Genomic DNA, 18,013 nt, shown 5'->3' on the forward strand with positions numbered 1-18,013 from the left:
TTAAAGCATGCTCAAGAGGACTTGTACAAAGTATTTTAATTAGCTTTCCAGATACTGTTATAAAAAATAATATGCTTGCAAGCACAGATTTAGAAATCTGCAGAACTTGGACCAGGAAATAAGCTCAAGTCTTCGTATTTAACAAAACCCCAGTATTTTAGATGATATTTTTGTTCTTTAACAGTGTCTACAGACATACGGATAACACAGACTACAAACAAATGTTCAGACCACAAACAGTTCCAGCTCCTGAAAACACACATCTCACTCTTGTTTTCTTAAGCATCCCTGACCGCCAACGGATCAGGATCACTTTCTGCACAAACGACTTCAGTAGCCCCTTTCACCTACAAGCCCCTTACTACTTAACTAAAACGAAATTATTTACATCCCGACTTTTCTTTGTATCTGGACCCACACATTGCTTTTCATATTAAGTAAAAGGAACCACCCCTAAGAACCTGCTAGGTGACACTGTTTTGGGCTACCTTTTTTTTTTTCTACCTACACACAGCTCTTTTCTCCTGCTAAGATAGGTTTTGAAGACAGACTGGCACTTAAGATGTGGACCTACGGTGGACAGCCTGAAGGAGACAGGTTGTGTCTAGAACACCAAATATCTGAGTAGTTTTCCAAAAAAACTGTATTCTTCACTTTAAGAGAACATTTGGGCAAGTGCACAGGAAGGATGCAATGCAAGTGTTTTTAGGGACAAATAGCAGCTTTAACAAAACCAAAAGGGATCCAAAGAATAAGGTTGATACTGGTGATGCCACAGGCTGACTGAATTCTTGTCTGAACAGACTGGCTAGTCAGCTTTCAGCAGGGGGTTTCATTTATTCTCCTTTTCATTCTCAGCATTGGCCAGATTTTGACAAAGCGTACAACTAACCCCTACACCTTGGCTGGGGAGCAAGGACTTCTAACTGGAAGGCAATATGTTCCATAACAGCACTACTTTCTTACTTATCTCTGGGTTAAGACTGTACCTGTGTGACATACTGAGCTGGAAGGACTGCATAGCCGACGTTTCCTGTGCCAGGTGCTGGTGCCAGGACAGTGCCTGGGGGAAGGTTGGTGAGGTTGGGCTGTATCTGTGGCAGTGGAGTGGCTGGCATAATAAGTCTTTGTTGGGGCTGACTGGTAGTGACTATCTGGGAAGTTGGGTTGATTGGTTTGGGCACCACCTGGAAAGAAAGTCTTGATGAAATCTTGCCCCCCCCTTTTTTTTTTGTTTGTTCAGAATGCACTTCTATTAATAGAACAGTTCACGATGGTGCTGAAATTGGACTTGTTCATCCAGCTGACAAGCCAGTAATATGCCTTTTACATTCAGCTTACCTGTTTCACAGTCTGGGCCGGCACTATGGGAACAGACATCCGCACTGGGGTCGCATTCACCACCACTGGCTTTGCTGCAATCAAGACATAACATTACATTAACATGCATTATTCACTCAGCACAGAGTTGAGTCAAGACTTTCATATGCAGAGAATCCAAGGGCACCGAATACCGCAACTACGCTGAGAGTAACTGACCAAACTCCTAACAGGCAACACTTATGCCAAACCACCTACATGAACAGTTATGTGCACAAGAGTGCAGGCATATGTTTAGCAGCTATGGTTTAAAAATCAGTTTGGGTGCAGAGCCCCTCTGGACACTCAATTTTTTTTTGCCAAGAGGACACTAAAATACTACAGCTTGGTTTCAGATCGTTGATTCCGTCACAGTTCCAGAAAGCATGGACAGGAACCATCAGAAACATTTGGCACTTCTAATACATTTTATATTGAAGGATCTTCACGTTGCAGTAGTTTTGTCAAGATGTACGTGGGCTCTCATGACTTCCCACTTCTCATACTGAGAAACTGGGACTTGCCACAAGTCACCCCCATGCTGGTAAGCTAGGTGAAAGCAACAGAAAATGCTGCAGGGATTCAGGCCCAACGACAAAACCATTTGACACAGAGGAGCATTTCCACATACAAACCTGAGGTAGCAGGAGAACACAAAACCTTTCAAAACCTACCACAAACTCGGATACATCTGGCAGTCTTGAAAATTTCTATTATGTACCTATTTAAATCCTCAAAAACCAAACAAAGGATTAAAAACTTAGTTCAGACACCACATCAGCACCAGCACTTACCCTGTTGGAGAGGCTGTGTATTTGTACTGGGAGTTTGACTGGCCGACTGGGTTGAACTATTGGCTGTTGTGGCAGTAACGAGTCTGACGTAATGGAACTTGCTTCCAGGTACCTGAATCTGCTGAACATTGGGTGCAGTTGCCAAGGGAATAATTGTCTTAAATTGAGATGTACCCACTCCTCCTACAGTAATGGTCTGCACTGCTGATTTCACAGCCTATTAAGCCAATACAGAGAGCATAAAGTTACTTTTACAAAGGCAGAAAGAACAGCAGCATGCCTATTCCTTCATGCGTCAGTGAGGAACTCTTTGATCCATGAGCATCCATGAGAAGTCAGTCAGTTATCCCCATTTTTTGCTTTCCAGAGTAAAAAAGAGACGCAAACGGATATAACGCCAGCCAAAGCTTGGTGCAAAGCAAACTCTGTTCTGTTTTCAATTCTTTACAGCAAACTCCCCAGTAAACTAATATCTGAAAGAGCAGGATGACTCAGTCTGCTTCCCAAGATACAGTGTATGCCAAATTAGACTTCAGCTGACTAAGGAGAACATTGCTCACTTTGTATTCAAAATCAAGCTGAGGACAAAACTAAAAATATTCTTATTAACAAAAACACGCAGTAAGAACTCCTTGCAGAACTGTTTGTGCTGGACTGCAGCACGATTAATCTGTGTGTACAGATACATCCTGTTGGACACAGTTTATGATGAACACACACAAGTCACTGCGCAGCCCTCGAGGTGCAAATGGAACAGAATCCATAAACTGATCGCTGAAGAGATGACAAAGTGGGCAGGCTGTGAAATGAGAGAAGCAAGAACAATGAACCGCAGCAAAACAAATTTACTAAATAATAAATGCCAAAAGGAGAAAGAAGTGGATTTTGGCAGACCTGTGCTGCCGCACAGCTGGGGTAGCAGTACATCTCAAATTCACAATACTTCAGCTTTGCAATTTCTCTCAAACGACAAACTGATAACAAGTCCATGTCTGTTATTTTTATAAACATCCATAACTGTATGGGCTTGATAGCAGCCCTTTTACCATTCTTTCTGATGACCTCAAATGCGAGTTTATTCCTCTTCTTTCTCCTTTTATCCGACTTCTTTTGGAGTTCAGCTTTTTATTCTCAGAATCTCTTAAAACTGATATTAAATCTATCATGTACATTTGAACTAAGTTCTAACGTTAAATTTAATTGATACAGTGATATGACTTGATATAACATTTTCCTAGCTTCCCAGCTTCGAGCACCTACAAGAATGAAATCTCATTTCACACACACTTGACTGGAAATATAAGCTCACTCTTTTATGTAAGTTTTTCCCTGGGATAACCTTTTTTTTTTTTTCTAAATAAATATATCAAAACTCAGGAACTCAGACCAATTGGAAACAAACACTGTTTGCAAGCACACTCACAGCGACACTCACAAGGAAACCAGCTTGGGCAAAGCTCCCTCTAGCAGATGAATTTCTGTCCAAAGACAACCTGGAAAACTGTAAAATTTAAGTGACAGCTCTTCAAAGGGTATCTTCTCGAGCCCTGTCATGACAAGGGAAACCCTTGTGTTGTTTCAGATAGCTTTTGATCAGATCTCAATATACCTACTACCCAGGAATCTCAGTTCTGTCACTTCGAGTGCTTGCATTAGAATGATTTCATATTTAAAAAAACATTTTAAACAGACAATCTTGCCAGGTTTACTCCGAAATATCAAATCATGCTGGTGCCTATGTCTCCTTATCACCATTCCCATTATCACATGCCATGCTAAGACAAGACTAGTAAAATCTCTCTGAGCCTCTGGCCTTTTGCAACGCGTGCTACTGTGTCCACTACCTGAGCTATGTCCACCTTGCTCGTTTACACTCATATACATTCCTGTGTATTTACTAAAACAGGAATAGAGAGATTCCGATAGAAAAAGATTCCCCTAAGATAAAAAAGGAGGGATAAAATAAGAACTGTAGTTTGATAGACTACTCAGTTCTGTCTCGTCTTCCATTAATGGAAGGCAACTTATCCAAGCTCATAGGGAGAACCTTAAAATTTTTCTAGAAATGAGACAGATGGAATTATTGACTTAAATTCTGTAGGTCTCAGACCACAGTGTCTTGGTTATGCAGACCTTTACCACAAGAATATAAACTCCATTGTTGCAAGCCTCAGAAACACCCAGGAAGCAGCCCTAGTTAGTGGTATACAAACAGCGTTCATTGGTGGAAAAGAACCAACCACTCCAGGAATTCTTCCTACCGGCACAGGGTGCCTTTCAGATGACTTGGGAGATTTAATACGCAGAGACGAGAACATGGCCCAAGTGGGGCTTCTCCAGCTTGGGCACCTGCTTTCTAAGTGCGCGTGCCCTTGAGTGTGCTGCCAACAGTTGGCAGCCCTCCATGGGAGGAGCGCCTGCTCCTCCGGGCAATGCTTCTGCCAACTCTTAAGCAAACGCTGCTACAAGAACACCTTGGGACTGCCAGTTTGCAGTTCAGCACCCTAGATTCTCACGAGCATGAGATGAGATGCAGACACGCTAGAAATTAAACGAAAGTCAGTCTGTACCTGCGCGGTTGTGTGGTTGACTATGGCCTTCCCAGGGGAGGAGGGTGCTGACTGCTGCACTGTGAGGATCTGCTGTCCTAACGCTACATTCAGTGGGACGCCCACCGTCTTCTGGGGGGAGTTGGGAGGCTGGGAGGCCACTGACACCACTGTTAGCTGCTTGGCAAAACAAAGAAGCAGTTTAAATCTCTGAGCAGCATGCAAGACCCTGTACATAAACGTCCCCCTCCTCGTGAGGGAGGTACAGTTCTCCCACAGTAGCTCAAGTTCTTCCTGAGAACAAGGGCGCTGTATTCAGTCACAACTCACACGGCCTGACTGTGCAAGCACAGCACGTAGATATGTTAGAAACTTCAAGGCATCGCCGGTTTCCAGCACAGAAAGTCCCATGCAGACAGCTAGCACTGCTTCTCTTTTCCTTACGCCCCCAAACTCTACACACTCAGCCTGAGCATTGTCAGGACAGATTTCTGAGTAACAGCTTTCTAATCAGCACCGTGACTGTTTCATGATAAAGGGAAGCTTTAGAGGAGGGTAGTGGAAAGGAAAAACAATCTCACTTTATGCTATTAATTCAGCCAAAACATAAGAGCTTCATAAGTATTTTTCAACTTTATTTCATTTTCTTTCTTTCCGATATTTTTTACTTTCTGACTCCTGTAACGATCCAGTTTTCTGACCAGATTTCTGCAGAGCGCATCATTTGAATACTCTGTTCTAAACACCCACAACCTTTCCAAGGTCAGTTTTCAACTTGTTTTTAAAACTCCTACTTCAAGTTTAACAAAAAGAAACCCAGCTTTTGAAACCATTTGTTTTTAAAAGATACTTAGAATTATTTATCTACAGTAAACTCAAGAGGTAGCGCAAAGTCTTTTCACTCCCACTCATCTATTAATTTTTATTATAAGAATAATATTTATTATTATAACAGCTTCCCTGCAATGCTTTTCCCAGCAATATTTCTGAAACACAAATCCTCTGCTGTTTGTCTAACTCTCCGTAGCTAAAAGCACATCCAAAATAAGAAAATCTTAATCCTTGTGCTAGTTTTCATACCTGCTACTTAGTTTGCATGCATTATACATCTTGGTTCCCCTCCCTAACAATCATCCTTTCTCCAGTAATATTCCTATTCTCAAGGCAATTTTAATCACGTCTAAAATCCCAGCTTTGCCGTGATGCTTGTCCGCATTGCATGAGTTATCTTCCTATCAATTGCCTGCCTGTGCCAATCTCCAGTTCTATCAAGGATCATTGCCAATCTCATTTATGTCAGACAAGATTAGAGAAGACTAAATTATCTATGCAGCACCAGGCAACAGTTAGTAAATGTTAACCTATTAACATAACCAAGGTCTCCCCTCTTAAACAGCCTGTTGAATTTTTATGAATGCATTTAAAGACAAAAAAAGGGATTATCTGAGCGCTTGGCTAGGGGAGAACGGCTGCTCTGGGAATGGATGCTGAGGGAATGGCAAGAAGTGACAGGAATGGGAAATTAACGCAGTACCGCGTATTTACTTAAAACCACATTAAAGGAGACGGCTGAAAAACCTAGTGTAGGCCATTAACGCAGAGCGTAGTGCCACGCAACGGAGGCTCTGGAGTGGCAGGATCACAGACAGCTCGTAGCCAAGACTCAAACACAGAGCTCCATTCAGATCACTTTGCAGCAAGGATGGGAGGGCTGCAGCCAGAATGGGGTCCTTACCTTATTGGGGGATTTGAGTGGTGAGATAGCTATTTTATTCGGTGTCTGTTGTGTTGTACTCAAAGAGGATCCAATAACTCCAGTCTCAGAGATCGTTATTGTCTTTGGTGGTGTTCCTGGAGCAGACTGCGAAAGAACCCTGCCTATAATCAACAAAGACACGGTCAGCTTCAGTATCCCCTTTTAGAACTTGTAAAGCTCAAGTTTTCCCTGGTTAGCACGCTGTTGATCCTTGCCTCTGAGGGTACCTTACCTATCAGGAAGGACAGTGGAATTCTTTAACTTAGATTCAGAAAGAAAGCAGAAACAATCTGTGTTACTACAAATGAAGAAACAGTTTTCTCAGGCTTAATAAAACTGACATTTACTTTGAGCTTTCTGAGGCATCCAGCTGGTAATTCTTGAAAGCCAGCACAGCGTCCCCAGGCACGCATCCCTCCAATACACCTGCGCTGCACACAAACACTCAGCCAGCTGGCAGCATGCTACCAAGTCCCTGGGCTGCTGCCAGTGTACAGAAAAACTGTGAATTGGGAAGGGGTGGAGGGGCACTTCCCTTTAATACTCTGCCAGCAGAAACGAGCTCTATGACAGTGACCACCAAAAAGGCGCTTGGTGTCTCTCTACATTCAACTTGGACTTTTTTTCATTCTGTTTGTGCTGGTGGTTGGCTTTTTCACTGCCCAACACAATATATGATACTCCTGCGAAAATATGCATGGAGGTTTAACTCCCCATACAATCTGCTTTTGCAATAGCAAAGAAGCTTAAACATCAAAAACAGCAGCTCCAAATCACAAAATCAGCCTCATGAATACTGCAAAAACTGCAAGAGCAGAAAATAGATCTTTTTTCATACTTTTAAGCTGCTTTCCAAAGAGTGTTTGACCACTGAGCCTTCCTCTGCTGCACTTTGGCGCAGTTGTGTGTTTCTGTCACAGCCTCTCTCTCAGCAATTCTCTCATATTATATATATCAAAAATATAAGAAAAAGCAGTGTAACTTTGCCATCCAAAACCAACTGGTGACATGAAAATTGGGTCAACTGCAACTAACATGATCAAGCACCATCCACATAGAAAGCTGCCCTCCTCTGAGGTCTACGTGCTCTGAGATAACCCTCACCTGTGTGCAGCCTAAATAATAGCACGCTTGGTTGCTAAAGCCACATGCAACCCGAAAATGTCACTATCTGTGGGAATTTTACCATCTTCAGTATTCAGTGCTGCTAGTTTTGTTTTTTCCTGGTGATAGCTTTCCCTTTCTCACTGCATCCCCTCTGCGCTCCTTGGCATCAGCTTCCTAAACAGAATCTGGCTGCTTATATTGTCAATCCTTGCAAAATTACAACTGGCACCTCAGTTTTCAGAAATGTCCAGGCAATTACAAGTATCTATCGGATTGAGAAAAACACACACACACAATCTAAACAGAACACACGTGTGCTACACCTGCCCTAAAGCAATACCAACCTCTCTCAGCTGGTAAGCTGTACTGGCGGTTTGGGGTTGCGAGAGGAAAGGAAGATGTTTACGAAGATTTCACTTAGACAAGCATCTTCACCTCGCCAGCTCAGGGAAAAGTACTTGCTATTCTCCAGCTTATTGATTGAAAAGCTGGAAGCTTATTTCTTTAATAACACATTTGCTAGTCAATATGATGCAGATCTGTTGTGACCTGCATGTTTCTTTTCACTCTGGAGGCAGCAAGCTTTAGAAATCTAATGGAACAAAAAACTCTTGCAAAAACTATTTCTGTTGTGGTTCTTTAACTGTTTGACAGTTTTCACGTACTGCCAAATGAGAAGGTAACGCCTCTTGAAGTGGCTTGTTTGTTTTTGAAACACACAAAAACCTTAGTTCAGATGCATATGCACAACTTTTTGCAACTAGCACAAGTCCTGGTTCGGTAAGGACTTAACACATTCATATGTGGAAAATATTTTAGGCCTGCTGGGAGGGGGTCAGTCTGGAAACAGATAGACATCCTTCAAAGCTCTGAAGGTGACTGGCTTTCTAGGTGCGTCCTTTGGAAATAATTTGCATGCCTTAAATGTTACTTGCATACAACCCCCCCCCCCCCAATCAAATGATTCAAGTCTAAGTCACCTAAATGAGCAAAGTGTAAGGTTACTGACCAGTACTGGGCCCCTCACTACAAGAAGGACATGGAGGTGCTCGAGAGAGTCCAGAGAAGGGCAACGAAGCTGGTGAGGGGTCTGGAGAACAAGTCTTACGAGGAGCGGCTGAGGGAGCTGGGCTTGTTCAGCCTGGAGAAGAGGAGGCCCAGGGGCGACCTTATCGCTCTCTACAGGTACCTTAAAGGAGGCTGTAGCGAGGTGGGGGTTGGTCTATTCTCCCACGTGCCTGGTGACAGGACGAGGGGGAATGGGCTAAAGTTGCACCAGGGGAGGTTTAGGTTGGATATTAGGAAGAACTTCTTTACCGAAAGGGTTCTTAGGCATTGGAATGGGCTGCCCAGGGAAGTGGCTGAGTCACCATCCCTGGAGGTCTTTAAAAGATGTTTAGATGTAGAGCTTAGTGATATGGTTTAGTGGAGGACTTGGTAGTGTTACGTCAGAGGTTGAACTAGGTGATCTTGGAGGTCTCTTCCAACCTAAATGATTCTGTGATACATTTATCTGCTTCTACCTACATCAAAATCTTTGTTGATTTTTCCCCCAATTGCTTGAGGTGTTAAAACAGAAACTATAATAAAAATCAACACAGGAAAAAAAACCCTACAATTGCCATCTCTTTGAATAACCTTAAAAAATCATAAAGCAAAACAAGTCAAGTAAGTACAACCTGCAATGACTGGTGACACTTGAGTGGTCTGCCCTGTAACGGCTTTGCTATTGATTGGTTTTGCAAAGATCAGCTTGGTGATCACTGGGCCAGAAGTTGGGGTTCGGGTCTTCTTCGCAATCTGAAAGACGGATAAAAAAATTCTCAAATAACTTGAGTGTTTTGGACCTAAATCATCATGTTAATGACATCATACAAGATAGAGTGCAATATTCACAGACAGAATAATTCATCATCTCACACTTTACCTCCATTTCTCACGTTGGAGAGAACTGGGTTATCATCTACGCCTCTTGAGAGAGCCAGCCACCAAAGCAGGACAGCCAAACCCCTCACAGCTATCTCATAAGATATCCCTGAACAAACATACCTAATTTTCAAGGTGCCTTATTATTGTCCTGAAAATATTTCTCACATGTGGCCTGCCTACGTAAAAAATATTCAAGTTAAAAGCCAAGTCTCAAAATTTCAAGTTTAAAAAAAAGTTACTTTTTCAGCCACCCAGGACATAAACTTGCTCCTTGAGTCACTTAAATGAGACTACTACAGCTCTGAAATGTTTCTTCACTGCTCTGAAACATTTCTTCACCTGTTCTGACACAGCAGCACACTCCTACCCTGCAAATGGGAAAAGAGAACGTGGATCATCAGCCCCTGAAATTTTTGGACATGGGCTAGCCAAAAGCAAATCAGTACATCCAGGCTCATGAGTAGGGGGCCGTGTATCCCTTCTGTGACATCTCCCCTCTGAAGTGCAGTTGGACCAGGGACAGGTACGTGCAATTCAATGATACGGACTGCTTCAACTTAAAGGCTTTTTCAGCAGGGCTTGGTAACGAGGACAATCAGAACTTTTTCCTCCCTTCTCCACACTGAAGGGGCAGCTACCAGATGCGTTTATCCCAACCGTTTCTATACCCTGGCATGCAGGTGTGGAAAATTCAGCTTAGAGGTGACTTCTTTCAAAGACTGCTTTAAACCACCAACTCTCGAGGCTGCCAGCAGATGAGGGCAAGCATTAGGATCTTCTCCCGTAAGCAATACTGTACTCAGACCCACAGATGAGCCCCGTCCTGCCTCTCCTCTGCCCCACGTGCCTGTGTGCATCCCACAGGCACCGGCCACCACCTGCAGCAAGGTCACAGAGGCATGAGATGGCATCAACATGGGGAGCCACATCGAGACTGCACATCTGTTGCTTTTACTCAAACGAGCAAGCAGAGAAACCTTACACATGGAGACAAATACAGAGATGACAGCTACTTTCAACAGCCTGAGAAAGATGCAATTGCTTAAATGAAGCAATCAAGTAGGCTGGATGTTGTGGTTTCCTACACAAAAACCCTATTTATAGCATTTGCTGACTGCAAACACCTCCTTTACAGTAGCGCGACGCTGAAGCATTGCAAGTGGTCGGCAATGTGCAACAAATCCAGCAGGCTGCCCGCAGAGAGGGCGCGTGAGGCCGGTTGGGCTGCCTGCAGCATGCTGGCAGCACAGCTGGGGAAGCCCCGGGACGGCACCACAGCTCCTGGCCTCGCACCGACAGCAAACCCCACACTGCGTGCCTGAGTTGTACCCGGCTGAGGCCAAGGGCCCCCAGGCAGCTCCGACCCTGGGCAGCGCCAGATTGGAGATTGCCATGCTGTTGAAATTAATCCTAATCCTGCTACAAATTATCACCGTAATTTACCTGCTATTGCTTCTAGTCTCTGAAGCAAGGGCAAAGTCTGGCTCAGAACATGGCCAACACCTAGCAGGAACAGTGAGCACTCACACAGCAGCAGTTGTTTCCCAGTAACAGTCATTATCCATGCTTAAATTACTTGCATAAACACTTGTAAAATACCAGCCAACTGTTACCATCAAGTATCTCAGGGAAAAGTAAAAATCCCAGAACAAGAGCTGGTCAACACGAGTAGCCCTGCTTCAAGGGGGCTCAACTTGCGATACCCTCCTCAGATTTTTTTTTTGGTAAACTGATGGACCGGGAAGCAGAAGCTCTACATTTTCTAAGAAATGACTGAACTCCCCCAGGCTTTCAGAAACATGGCGAAAAACCGGCATGCTTTCCCTCGGCCCTGCAGCGCGGGCAGCCCCACTGGCTGCCTCTTGGCAGCGAGCCTTTCTGGAGCATCGATAGCCACAGTGTCTGCCAGAGCCTCCCAGGCTAAGGTGGGAAGCTCATTACCTGTTTCAGTAGAGACTGGAGACACCAGAGGAAATAATCAAGGTGACAGAACGTCCTCTCAATGCTTCAGCAAGAGCAACTTCTCTGGAGCCCTCTGTCACTGCCTGTACTAATCACAAGGAGGTCACCATTATTCCTTTTTGCCTATGTAAGCTAAGCACGCTCTCGGAAATTTGCTTTGAATTAGACTGCAGAAGTATTTCATAGGGCAAAGAGCTCTTCTCTAAGAAAATTATTAATTTAAGAAGCACACAGCAGCCTTCTTCCCCCTGCAGAAAGGAAAAGCTTAATGTGCAAGCATCTTTATTTCAAGGGTTAATTTGTGTCTCCCTAAGCTCTTCCCACTAAACAAGATGAACAAGTGTGCTTCCATGACCGGCCTGCCTTCAACTGTCAAGCAACGTGATATTATTACAGAAAAAGGCACTCGCATACCTTGAATTTACTGCGGGCTAGGAACAGCCACAGCCGCTTACCACAAAGGAGCTAACATAGTATAAATCCACTCCCTAGATGACCTCATGGGAGCTCCTCAATGCAGCCACACCCTATGTAATTTTTACTTGGCATAATAGGAAAAGAATCACAGAGTCTGGAAATAGAAGACAACAGCCTACTTGAGAGAAGATAATAAGGACCCTGAGTCAGGAGCAGAGATTTGCTGTGGGCTTAGGGAGTGCGCGAGGTTATTTTCCCACAGTGAGACAAAGCCACACTGATGGTGCGGCAGTTGTCTTGCCACAGTAGCTACAGACACATAGATGTAACCACTGAAATACGGAGCCAGCTACCACATCGAGACGAGTTCAGGTTGGAGCAGCTCAGTCGCAGCAGTGACGATGGGTCTGGACCTCTGCTTCTCACACAAGCGCCAGGTAGTACGCCAGCACATCATGCTTTTTAAGCCTGCATGCAAGCAGAGTCCCAGGCTGAAAACATGTGCTGGCCAAATTGTTTTGTCCACACGTGCAGGGCAGTGGTTTCTACTATATCATGACAAACTGTCCAGATCTACAGAAGGTCTACAGAAGGGAGAACAATAAACCTCTTACTACAGAAGAAGCCCGAGGTCCCGCTGTGTTTTACACCCCACAGCTTCATACCTCTAACATCGCAGTCAGAGAGGGAGCAGGATTCCAAGGCACGTTTTGCAGAACTCTATCAATTCAGCCTTTTCTCAAGTGCTGAGATCTCAAGCGTCACAATTAAATTCCAGTAAGACAAAAGGATTTTATTTTTGACCTGCAAAGCCCCTACAACATTGATAATGTAAGGAGAACTGTACAGAGCTCGTAGCCACCTAAGCCTCACCTTTTATCAATTCTTTTTTTCAGCACAAAGTCAAACTGCTGTGCTGCCTTGCGTCTGAAACAACCGCTTCACATGAGTTAAGTTACACAAGACCCTTGGGAAGCAGGGAAGCATTCACTGCTTCCTTTTCCACTCAGGAGGTGCCAAGAAGGCACTGAAAGGTTGAGAGGCTCGTCAGGATCATGGGGTTAACACATGACATCATTTTCTAAGTGTGGGTTACCTCCCCTGTCATCTACGATAGAGCAAGATCGTGAATCTCTCACCCAGCCTCATATATCCTTTTGATAATTAAGTAATTTCCTGCAGGGAGACGTACTGTCTAGGAGTTGCACATGTAGTTCTTTCCTGCAGTATCGGTCACTTTTAACAAACTGAACTCTGCTTTCTTGCTTTTCATTTCTACTTCCTCACCTCCTTATAGGGGAAAAAAAAAAAGGAATATCAGGCATTAACGATTCATTCCATTTTGCAAAAGGAAGCAAAGATTTAATAGAAAGACCATAACAAACAAATTCAACCCAACTGCAATTCAATGGATTAACAAAGGGATGCAAGCCCATTTATAATGGGTTATATTAAGGAACCTGTAGAATTCCTCCTGACAAACAGGTATCAATCACTGAGTCAGTTTCTCAGTCACTGATGGCACAGGTAATCTCATGGAAGCAAAAGCTCATTGCAGTTATTTTCTTACTATTATACTGTTTCATTTAAGTGCTAGTTGGCAGTAACTGAAGCCAGTCGGAAATGATCCACTCTTACACGTTCCTGTGGTGACATAGCTTTTTTGAAAACTGTAATGACAACTGTATCATTAACAATGGAAGGCACAAAAACAGGAGCCACGTATAGAGTGCATGGACATATTGAAAATGGTCATAACTATTAAACATTTTTGTCTGGAGATATGACACAGCAACAAAGGAGGGGAAAGCAGATACCGGTGCAGGGATCATCTGCTGATTTAAAACGAACTACCTGGACAGCTGCCTATGTGCGCTTACCATGAAATGCTAGCTGGGGAACTTACCAGTGCTCATGGCATGCTTAAAAGTAGCATGAAAAGTTACTTGAAAAACTTCAAGTGCAGGAAAATTGTTTTCATTTGTGTACCTCCAGTTTCCTTTCTCATTTCACTAATTTCAATAATCATTTTCCATCATAACCTGCACTGAGTTCTAGTTTTTCTTCACTGTCATCTAGAAAGAAGTTGCTCACATTTAGTTCTGCCACACATCAGATGAAAATCAGGCCCCTTCATTAATAACTTGTGTCTTTACAACACCTTTTCAGATCCCATCAGATTCTCTCTGTTTTCAGTTATCTCCAGATCCATGCCTGAGTTGGGAAACAGCGCTTAGAGACATCCAGCTTACCATCCTGTCTAGTTGATCAATATCTATTGATAAGCTTAAGCAGATTTGAGGCAGACGAGATGTACCTTTCTGTTACTTCTCAAATACTGTACGGTTCTTTGGAGACTTTATTTATAACAAGCTCAATGTAAGAGGCAGAAGCTACTTGATCATAAAAGAGGAAAGCCGTGCACATTCTGAATAAAGAAATGGCAGGCATAAAGAGTTCAATTCAGTCTTCTGAAAGCATGTAGAATTTATTTTTATCAAATGAAAATAATGGGAAAACTCTCTTTAATGAATTTTGATAGCTCACTTTCTCTGAGGCAAACCCTAAATTCCTAGACAGTAGCTAGAGGTAGAAGACATTAAGGCTGTAAATGCCTACACAGATGAAAAAGCAGGCCAAGAGCAGCACTGTGCTTTTATACAAGGAATGAATGCGAAGGCTGAAAGCAACCGCGCGCCAGTCAGCGAAGGAAGTAGACAACAGTTGCACCAACAGAATTGTTTTAAAGAGGTTTCATCAGCATAACTCACTTTACCTGTACTGTTTTTAATTGCTGGGTCTGCAAAACAGAAGGCTGGGCGGCAGTATTTATCAGCTGACTTCCTTGCGTCAAAGCTGAGACACCAACAACAGGTTTCACTTCTGACCGGCCTCCGATAACAACTTTGATCTGCTGGCCTTGTACCTTCGAGTCTCCGGCTTGGCCTTGGGATGCAGCCTTCTGCGCCTGCGGGAGCTGGCTGTGGGGTAATGCTAAAACAATGGGTTGGCCAGACTTGCCCAAAGTTGTTACGATGAGCTTTTGCCCGTCTGGTTTAATACTCTGATTGCCTATTTTAAGGTCGGCAGTCTTGTTCAAAAAAATCTGATTGGCTGAGATAGTGACCGGGGTCTGAGCACCAAGTTTATGGAGGCCACTTTGAAAGGCAGGCTTTACTATCGAGTTTCCCTCCGTTTTGGCAGTTGCGGTGTTCACCGCCGCATCGCCTGAGTGATTACTGGGCGCAGTAACCGGTTCTGCGGTGACTGGGGCTGTAGTCGTAGTTGAAGAGTCACCGGTGGAACTTATGTTCACTATTTCTTCCAGTTCTGTTTCCATTGGAATAGAATCTCCCATCGGTGATGACACAATAACCGCCTCGATGCCGTCATCTTCCACCAGCGTTATCCCGGTGTCCATTATTTCCTCAGGGAGCAAGCTGTTCACTTCTGCTGAAACCACCTCCATTGTAGCAGTTTTGGCAGTGGTGACTAGAGCAGGTACTGCAATAATAGGAGAAAAAAAAAGAGAAGTGAGTGGTTTCCAGAAAATAGACATTTTGCAAAGCTTTATGAATGACATCACCAAAAAAAGAAAATGTAGTAGCAGAAATTCTTGACAACTAACCCATTTAGCTGGATTTAATTACAACAAGAATTTACATCAAAGCTCTTCAACATGATCCATTAAAGTCAAATAAAGGTGTCAACTTCCTGTTGATTACCAGTCCACTCTTGGCAATTTTGTATGCCTAGAGAAAGTGTTCCCCCCAAGATACGGTATGTTGTTCGCAGAGATTTAAGCTTACTGAGATATAAAGCAGGAGGTAAAAAGCTTTGCAAATCCAATAGACAACGATGACTTTTGTCACACACGTCAACATCTACTAGCAAGGTATCTTGCATCAGCGACTTGATTCCCAGAGCTGAAGTAATGGGGTTCACCCTTGTCTAAATCCTCATTTCAGAAACGTCAGTCAAACAAACAGCTGCCCGGTAAGGGGCTGTATTTACCCCAGAAGCCAGCCGCAGGAGCAAGCTAAAGCCCTGCCCTTCCAAGGTGAACGTCCATTCCTCTCTGCTGGCACGGAGAAATGCAACTCAGTTTTTCTTTTTATACTTGCAAGATAACACAGAGCCCCAACTCAAAACGCTTCCTAAAAGCCAAACAATTACTACCCTGTCTGAATGCTAACAGGATTTTTTTGCGTGGATTAATGAAAGGACCAACTCAGATAACAAATCCACAGTTAGTTTCAGAGCCCGAGTCAGTTCCCACTTGAGAAACCTTAAGGACAGTGCTGGGAGCAGCTGCATCCGCCGTGGCCACTGAAACCGCATCCGTGCCAGAGGCTGCACACAGCACCTCAATGAAGCTTTTCCTCCATTTGCTGACCCCTCAGCACGCTCGGGCACTGCATGGGTGACTACACAGCACGGATATACGTACTCCACACACCCTCAAGTGCCCGTGATATGCGCACGAGGAGAAGATACCCACAAATCCAGCTTCCTTCTTCCTAGGAAAAGCTGACTGAGTTCCTTGTGCTTCAGTGACATTCGTTAAGTCAGGAACCATGTAAGTCAGGAACGATGCTGCTGAAAACGCAGCCCCACCGCTGTGGTAACAAAGACCGACCCTGTGGCTCGACCTGCGCCCAGGACAGCTGTGTTGTGTCCAACAACTTAAGGCTTGTGCCTTAAGCTGTACCGCTTGGAGCTCATCTGCACAAAAACCCATCACTGCTTCTGCTGTCCGAGAAGGAACCAAGGGCTGGGATCCACAAGTTAGGCTCTTAGGGTCAACTACAATCCAAGTAATGATTGCTTCCATGTTTGAGAAGGAGGGCATCATGTAAAGCAGAAAAACCAATTCGATAACGACAAATTATTTCAAACAATATTGCTTTAAGTTGCATTTCTAAGTGCTATTCCCTAGAAGACAGGCCATTCTTAGTATATTTTAGCGGTATAAGCAGAACACACTGCTTATATGTATTTAAACAGTTATACAGTTCAAAAGGAACTTATTTATATTCTTTATTCTTACCATTTGGTTATGCTACAAACCAGTAGACAGTTGCTAAATACCTCTATCTCTTTGAAAAAAATGAAACGAAAACGCAACAGAGTCAGGATTTTAAACAGAACTCTGAGTTCTAACCTCCCGCATATCAAAATGCAGAGGGAAAAGAAATACATTGCTTCAAGTCAGGCATTAAGACCTGTAAGTTAAAAGAAAAGAAACATTACATGTGGTTGGAATAACAGTTTACAGCCATTAACACTGCAAGATTCTTGAGGTATGAGGTCTTACCGCTTTACAGATGGCTTTCATTACTGTATTTAGGCTCATGTCATCAAAAACAGCAAAAAAAAGAAAACACAAACGTACCTCGCTTGTTTGATTTCTTTGTTTATTAGACAGAACTAAAATAGATGCACAAAATGAATTGACGAAAATCTTGTCCTACCTGCATAAGAAGCTGCTGTCATCAAAAGCCACTTCAACATCCAAGCACATCGTATTTTTAGGTATTTACCCAGGATTTCTCAACCACTCAGCTGTTTACTTTTGCAAATGTTTTTATAGCAAACATACTGTTTCCATTTTTTCAGCTCCTCCACTGAAATGTTTTCCAATAATAAAAGGTCACCAAACTCTTAACATTCTAACGGATCTGAGACCTTCAAGTAAGCACAGAGAAAATACACTGCTATTTTCACTGGATTTCGAAGTTTCTTTGGCTTCACCAACTACACTTGGAATCACTTGGCCTCGCCAGAGCTGTACCTACACCTCCAAAAAGGACGCATCAGTAAGCATTTAGTTGTTTGCAGTTGACAACCAAACGAAAACCTATACCAAAGAAGTGGGTAAGCACACCATCAGATTGAAGAACTCCCCCAAGACTGTATGGTCAGTTTCACAAACAGATCATTTCAGGCCACAGAACAATGGTCATGCAACAAATTAAAAGCTCTCCTAGAAAGTTATGTAAAGAAGATTGCTTTAATAGAAGACTACCCCAGTACAGCTCAGGACATGAAATTAGCTAAATGCGCACCAAAAATAGTAAAGTAAATAAATAGAGAAAAAATAGGGACTAAAGTTCATCATCAGCAAGGTTTGGCAGCAA

The 18,013-nt window shown here is 43.4% G+C and overlaps 1 protein-coding gene across 6 annotated transcripts in view; it reads right to left on the reverse strand.

Annotated features, from left to right (window-relative positions):
• Positions 1-18,013, reverse strand: part of LIN54 (lin-54 DREAM MuvB core complex component) — a 37,677-nt gene that overhangs the window by 8,696 nt on the left and 10,968 nt on the right. For 3 of the 6 annotated variants that reach the window (XM_040556510.1, XM_040556509.1, XM_040556508.1), the window contains exons 2-8: positions 14,650-15,377; positions 9,245-9,365; positions 6,438-6,580; positions 4,724-4,879; positions 2,154-2,370; positions 1,342-1,415; positions 990-1,187 (exon numbers count right to left, since the gene is read on the reverse strand). In XM_040556510.1, coding sequence (XP_040412444.1) covers positions 990-1,187; positions 1,342-1,415; positions 2,154-2,370; positions 4,724-4,879; positions 6,438-6,580; positions 9,245-9,365; positions 14,650-15,342 — 1,602 coding nt within the window. In that variant the 5' untranslated portion in view covers positions 15,343-15,377. The remainder of the gene's footprint in view (positions 1-989; positions 1,188-1,341; positions 1,416-2,153; positions 2,371-4,723; positions 4,880-6,437; positions 6,581-9,244; positions 9,366-14,649; positions 15,378-18,013) is intronic. The other 3 variants (XM_040556512.1, XM_040556511.1, XM_040556514.1) reach the window with 2 other exon arrangements.

The sequence above is a fragment of the Cygnus olor genome, chromosome 4 (genome assembly GCF_009769625.2).
Source record: "Cygnus olor isolate bCygOlo1 chromosome 4, bCygOlo1.pri.v2, whole genome shotgun sequence".
Lineage (NCBI taxonomy): Eukaryota > Metazoa > Chordata > Aves > Anseriformes > Anatidae > Cygnus > Cygnus olor.